Raw genomic sequence first — 7001 nt, 5'->3', positions numbered from 1 at the left:
GGAGAATAAAATACATTCATCACAAATAAAAAGATACAACACTTAGTGATAGTCAAGGTTACTAATAAGCTATCAAATCATACTAGGAAACAAATAAAAACAATATAAAATGTTGGTTATAGTAATAGGTGGGAAGAGATAGATACTAGTAAGGAAGAGACGAATAATAGTAATACAGTCTTAGTAAGTTATTTGACAGTGTTGTGGGAATTAGTTGTTAAGCAGAGTGATGGCATTTAGGAAAAAAAACTGTCATTGTGTCTAGTTATTCTGGTGTGTAGTGCCCTATAGCATCGTTTTGAGGGTAGAAGAAGAATATCAGATCTTCCTCCTCTTTATCAGCTGTACTTTGGTGTTCAGCTCAGGATGCAGTATGATTATATAGCATTTGGGGAAAAAGATGCAGCCAAGTAATCCAGCCGTGGAGACTAGAATAGAGAAGATCTCCACAGCTACCATGTATTTTCCCTTAGTGCTCAGATAGGTTGGCACAAAGCTCAGCCAAACACTGCAAAACATTAGCATGCTAAATGTAATGAACTTTGCTTCATTGAAAGTGTCTGGCAACTTTCTGGCGAGGAAAGCTACAGTGAAGCTGATGAGGGATAGAAATCCCATATACCCCAGGACAAAATAAAACATGACGATAGAACCTTCGTTACACTTTGCTATGATCTCTTTGGCTAGTGACTGCATATCCAAATCTGGATACGGGGGAGAAGTTGCCATCCACACCACGCAAATGCCTGCTTGGATAAGGGAGCTTACAACAACAGTGAAGCTAGAAATTTTTCTTCCAAGCCACCTTCTCACGTTGGACCCTGGTTTGGTAGCCATGAAAGCTACAACCACCATGATGGTTTTGGCCAACACACAAGAAATAGCAACTGAGAAGATAATGCCAAAAGCAGCTTGCCGGAGAAAGCAGGTTACCTTGTTAGGTTCTCCAAGGAATAGCAAAGAAGAAAGGAAGCAGAGGAGGAGGGAAAGGAGGAGAATGTAGGTGAGATCCCGGTTGTTGGCTTTGACAATGGGAGTATTTTGGTATGCAATAAATATTCCAAGTACCAAAACTGTGATAAAAGAAAAACAAAAGGCTGCTGAGGAAAGAATGATCCCCAAAGGTTCCTTGTAGGAAAGGAAAGTTATTACTTTAGGAAAACACCTGTCTCTTGTTCTGCTTGCATAGTGATCTTCTGGACAGTGGAAACAACTGTCCATATCTAAAAAAAAAAAAGATAAACAGACTTGAATTAATAAATAATTGCATGAGTATATTTTCAGTGGAAGCCTCTATCCATACTGACTGGGCCTCCTTTCTGACAGAGAGAACAATTAACCACTGGAACGATCTGCCTTCAGAAGTTTTGGGTGATCCATCACTGGGGGCTTTTAAGAAGAGACTGGACAGCCACTTGTCTGAAATAGTATAGGGCAGTGATGGCGAACCTTTTAGACACCGAGTGCCCAAACTGTGTGCATGCACATGAATACACGGACATGTGCATGCACAGACATACATGTGCATGCACAGCAGAGACCCGAAGACCAGCTGGCTGGCAGGAGGCAGGGCATCCCAACACCGGTAGCACGGCAAGACGTAAGAACTTTTTCTTTCATGAGCTTCTGTTTCGTCGTTTGCAGGGAAATAGAAGCTTACAAAAGAAATGCCATGGAGTTCTGACTTGGGGCAATGGGGCACAGGCCAGCAGAGAGGGGTCAGCATGCCACCTCTGGCACACATTCCGTTCACCATCACAGGTATAGGGTGTCCTGCTTGAGCAAGAAGCCCTATAAGGTCCCTTACAATTCGATTATTCTGTTGCTATCCATTATAAAGTTGGCCTTCTAAAACATTCTTGTACTATTATTTAAGTATGCTTCTTCTGATTTTCCTTGGCCTTAAAATGGCCGGCAAATTACTTTCAACTAAACATGTTGGAAAACATATTGAGAAAGAGTATATTATTAAAGTGTTTGTAATATGAACCTCTAGAGCCATGATGGCGAATTTAAGGCACATGTGCCACAGGTGGCCATATTGGTGGGCATGTGAGCTCAGCTCTGGCGTGCTGGCCAGCTGATTTTCGGGCCTTCTGGGCCCACCAGAAGTAGGAAAACAGGTTGTTTCCTGCCTTCGGAGGGCCTCGGGGTGGTGGTGGGGAAGGACTGTTTTTTGCTGTCCCTAGCCTCCAGAGCCTTTCTAGGAATCTGGGGAGGGCAAAAATGGCCTTACCCACCCCCCTAGAGGCCCTCCGGAGGCCAGAAATGGCCTGCTTGCCAACTTCTGGCGGGACAGCAAAAAAAACGGCCTTCCGGTCCCACTGGAAGTTGGCAAACAGGCCATTTCTGGCTTCTGGAGGGCCTCTGGGGGCATGGGGAAGGCCGTTTTTGCCCTCCCCAGATGCCAAGAGAGGCTCTGGAGGCTGGTGAGAGAGAAAAACGGGCCTACCGGGCCAGCGCATGCCAGGAGTGGGGGTAGCAGGGGGGTCACATACACATGTGCAGGGGGGTGGTGCATAAAATTATGGATGTGGGCATGCGTGCGCGAGACCCCCTCACCCTCCCTCCTGGCACGCGATGGCAAAAAGGTTAGCCATCACTGCCTTAGAGTAATCAAAATTAATTAAGAGGAAACAAAAGAGGTTCATTCAAGGAAAACTAATGCATTTTTATTTCTTCCATTTGCCAAATTATGGTGCAACTTGTATTTTTGCCACAAACTCATGATAAAGATCAATTCAAAACCCACCTTTCCATTTTGAAATCATTCCTTCAGGGCATTGATCACAGCCATAGCAGCAGAATTTCTTCCCATCCTTCTTTTTTTTATGATAACCCGGGTTGCAAGAATTTGTACACACCGAAAGAGGAATCATCTAACCAGAAAAAGATGATTGATGTTTTAACAATTTTGAAGTGACATTTCGGAATCCAAACAGGAGAAATATATGGTCCCATTTTCCTTGCTATAATTGATCCATTAGGGCAGGTTGTCTCAAAGGTGCTTTTCCAAAAGGAAACTGGACTATGTTTTTCCTTGAGGAAGAAGACTTAGGAGTGGTGTGGTGGCCTAGAGGTGGAGCTCTCATCTCATAATCAGGAGGCTATGAGTTCAATCCTAGGTAGAGGCAGATATTTCTCTTTCTGGACAAAATGAGAATATATCTGCTGAACAAAACTCCACATTGGCAACAGGGAGGGCATCTGGCCAGTAAACATTCTACAAGCTCCATTCAGTTGCCCAGACTCTACCCCACAAGGGATTATGGGATCATTAAAAAATGGACTTCTCATCCAAGAAGCTTCATTAGTTCTGACTGACAAAGAATTATCAGAACTATCAGAATGGAGGGAAGCTTCATCTTCTTCCTCAAGGAAAGACATAGTTCAGTTGCCTTTTGAAAAAGCACCTTTGGGACAACCATGACCTAGATGACTGAGAATCTCCATAGATATTAGGCCAGGTCCATCCTAAATTTCTTTCTCTGACAATTGAGCCACTGGAGACTCTTGTCTCCCTTGTCTGATTATTTCCTAGGAAGCATCTCTTCCCCCTGTTCCTCAAGATCATCCACAGCTTCCATTACAAATGAGGACTATCTCTAAGAGCAGAATTCATACCTGATTATAAAACTCTGGCCAGAAAATTTTACTTTCATGGATGGTGATTTTTTGTTCTTCAAAACCATGAGGATTCAGTTCTCCAAGTTTTGTTCTAATAAAAGAGTTGTTGGGGAATATGACCAAATTGACAATATCAAATCCAGCAACCAGTTCTCTATTTTCATTAAAGGACACTGTTTCTCCAGCCGCGTTGTTAAACCCAATGCATTGAAGAACTGAGTGGAGCTAGATGAAAGGGGGAAAGAGAAGTGGATGGATTCAATGGTACTTGAAGATATAGAGATATTGGGAAAGAATTGTCACTCAGTAGATGAATTCAAGGCTATTTAAAATATAGAGGATTTTTGCTAGGAATTCTCATTCAGTAGTCACAGGCATTGTAAAGTGATGCATGCCACAGAACTGGAGAATGGGGCTTTGGAAAAGTTGAATTCAAAATGGTGCTAACTTTCACTGCTATTTTTTGCAAGTAATTGGCCATCTCCAGTCTGACTTTCTTATGAGACTTGGCAAGGACAGCTTCTGTCTTTCTCCCAAATTATTCTTGTCTGTTGCCAAGAACTGATATACAGCTCGTTCCATTATTTCACATCCATTTAGTTTACCTGTGGCTTTATTACTCCAAGATCTTAGGCAATCACAAGAAGCAGAAACCTTTCAACTTTTCCAGTACGTTACTGGAAAATCACAAATAGTTCCTTTTCATATATATCAAACCCTCTTTTGAATTCTCCTAAACCAGGGGTCCTCAAACTTTTTAAACAGGGGGCCAATTCATGGTCCCTCAGACTGTTGGGGGGGGGGCAAACCAGCTGGGTGGGTGTGGCTAGGTAGTCATGTGACTGGGTGACCATGGCCGATTTAATAGTCCAAACAATACACATAAATTAAAATTTAATTTGTTTTGCTCCTGGGAGTGGAAAGCAGGTTAGTGAAGGGATGTGGCTGCCTTGGGGTATGTATGAGGGACTTCTGTTTGTGCATGTATATGTCTTTCTCTTTCCTCCCTCCCTCCGTCTCTCTCTCTCTGGAGGCTGGGGAGGCCAAAAACAGATCCGTTTTTGGCCTCCAGAGGCTTCTGTGTGTCCCGTTTTTGGGCTCCCCGGCCTCCAGTACTTCTCTGCTGCCCCCAAAATGGGCCTGTTTTTGGCCTCCAGAGGCCTCCATGTGTCCTGTTTTTGAACTCCCCAGCCTCCAGAAGGTAGGTAGGTAGGGCAATGTGAGCGGGGCAGCCTCGTGGTCCCGCATGGGCCAGATTAATGGCTTTGGTGGGCCATATTCGGCCCACGGACTGTAGTTTGAGGACTCCTGTCCTAGACCTTGGAGTGATGTGATATCTCAATGGGTAAAATCACTATGTTTCACTTCGACAAAATTGCTTCAGTTCTGTGGGAGCAAGCTATAGCTTTACACAGGATCGTAGTTGAAATGTTACCTGCCAAGGCTGGATTTCTTGAAGACTTTGTCTTCTCATTATTTCTCCGAATGGAGATCTAGATGAAAACATAGCATGTAGAGCATGTGCTATGGAATAGACTGCATTGTACACACTGTAACTGTGACCAGTCATGCACATGTCAAAAACAGGGCTAGGGAGATCTCTTAACTTCTCATTGCCGTTGCATATACCATCGACGTCATCAGATTCTTGAAAATTTGGAAGTGAACACCCAAAGGCTTGCTCCCAGAATTTCTTGAGAAAGCCACTTCCTTCTGTCTCAAAAGGCTTTATATTCTGAAGATAGGCTTGGAACCCCAGAAGCTTATTTGAGTGAATAGAGAAGGAAATAGTCCCTTGGAAAATTTTAAAAAAAGTACGAGTAATGAAGGATGTCACTGTAAAATCAATCTGGAGAGTTGTAATCCATATCTTTCCAAGGGATATTTTTGCTCCGTATTGATGATCTGCTAGAGGCACTAAAGTGCTCAGCCACAGAAGGGTCATACTTTCACCATAAATGATGCATGCTCTAGCTTGCCTATCCATGAAGGTCTGATAGACAATTGATGCCATCTCTCCAAGTTCATCAAGTGGAAGAAAGAGACCTTGCTTAGGGAGCATTCTTCTGAAAGCAGAACAAATTCCATTTTTGTGGAACATCTTCTCCAGGTTGTCCAAGAAATGTTCCCCTGTGTCATCATCCACAGCAAGTAGCCCAACCCATGTCCATCTGAAATGTAGAAGCAATTGGACCACGCCTTTATACAGATGACTTTCATTTGGGACCATGCGATAAAAGGAACGTGGACGTGTTTTGTCTTCTGAGGCAAACGAACCATAACTAAGCTAAAAAGGAATGTAAGACTTTTTTTAACAATAGATTGGGCGATTGGGCTATCAGTGTATCTACTTTAGTTCAGAAACTACATTTGGAAAATCAAGCCATGAATTAGAAACCATCAAGACTCTGTTATCTTCATTCTTTCTTCCTGTTCTCTCTCTGTCTCTCTGTGTGTGTCTCTGTCTGTCTCTTTCTCTTTCTCTGTCTCTCTCTGTCTCTTTCTGTCTCTCTCTGTCTCTTTCTCTGTCTCTCTCCGTCTCTCTCTGTCTCTCTGTGTGTCTCTTGTCTGTGTCTCTGTGTCTCTGTCTCTCTCTGTGTGTGTGTGTGTCTTTGTCTCTCTCTGTCTCTATGTGTCTCTGTCTCTGTGTGTCTCTCTGTCTCTGTCTCTGTCTCTGTCTCTGTCTCTCTCTCTCTCTCTCTCTCTCTCTCTCTCTGTCTCTATTTTTGTCTGTCTGTCTGTCTGTCTGTCTGTCTGTCTGTCTGTCTCTCTCTCTCTCTCTGAAACAGGAGAGGGAATATAACAGGAGAAGGAATACATTAATGGTACATTAACGCGTTTCATTTCCTCAACATTAGTTTTTACCTGTGGAATCTTGTAGAGATTTAAGAAATCTGCCATATGGGTTGAGATGTCCAAACTCATTCCCCCAACGACCGCCATAAGATTCCTCTCTGAGTCACAATTGTAATTTGGGAGGAATCTCTGTGATTTGAAAAGCAGGTCCAGGGTGGTCCAGTAGGTCATACGAACATCATAATAGCTATCATAAATGTGAAACCCAAGTGTAAGATTTGGCAAGATGTTTGCATTTTCATTGATCTCACTCACAGCAAATGCCAACGTCAGGACATGCTGATAGAATTTTGTCACCATCCTGCAAAGACAAATACATGGCCCAATTATTTGGTGGACACAGAACTGGAAAAAAGTAGAATTCCTAGTCTATTTATTTAGAGAGAGAAAAAATGACTTGAGAGAAGAGGATTGAGATGTATAAAATGGTAAATAGTTGGAGAAAATGGCAGGGAGATCTTCTTGACTCGTTTTCAAAGCACTAGAACAAGGGCTCATCCAATGAAGGTGGATATAAT

At 43.0% G+C, this 7001-nt stretch overlaps 1 protein-coding gene across 1 annotated transcript; it reads right to left on the bottom strand.

The window, feature by feature from the left end:
* Positions 1 to 318: 318 nt before the first annotated feature.
* On the bottom strand, positions 319 to 6783 carry LOC117656917 (vomeronasal type-2 receptor 26-like). Its single transcript, XM_087893321.1, has 4 exons — positions 6493 to 6783; positions 3625 to 3852; positions 2753 to 2879; positions 319 to 1223 (listed from the first exon to the last, which is right to left on the bottom strand). Exons 1-4 carry the CDS (start codon positions 6781 to 6783, stop codon positions 319 to 321), a joined length of 1551 nt encoding a protein of 516 aa, XP_087749447.1.
* Positions 6784 to 7001: the final 218 nt, after the last annotated feature.

The sequence above is a fragment of the Pantherophis guttatus genome, chromosome 4 (genome assembly GCF_059756535.1).
Source record: "Pantherophis guttatus breed Tessera chromosome 4, ASM5975653v1, whole genome shotgun sequence".
Lineage (NCBI taxonomy): Eukaryota > Metazoa > Chordata > Lepidosauria > Squamata > Colubridae > Pantherophis > Pantherophis guttatus.
This window is presented reverse-complemented; position numbering and strand designations above follow the sequence as displayed.

Excerpts from the sequence above, each read along its gene's own strand:
- LOC117656917 (XM_087893321.1), bottom strand. The coding sequence starts at position 6,783 with ATGGTGACAAAATTCTATCAGCATGTCCTGACGTTGGCATTTGCTGTG. Across the intron at positions 3,853-6,492 it reads ATCTCTACAAGATTCCACAG|CTCCACTCAGTTCTTCAATG; the intron begins GTAAAAACTAAT and ends CCTTTCATCTAG. Across the intron at positions 1,224-2,752 it reads AATGATTTCAAAATGGAAAG|ATATGGACAGTTGTTTCCAC; the intron begins GTGGGTTTTGAA and ends TTTTTTTTTTAG.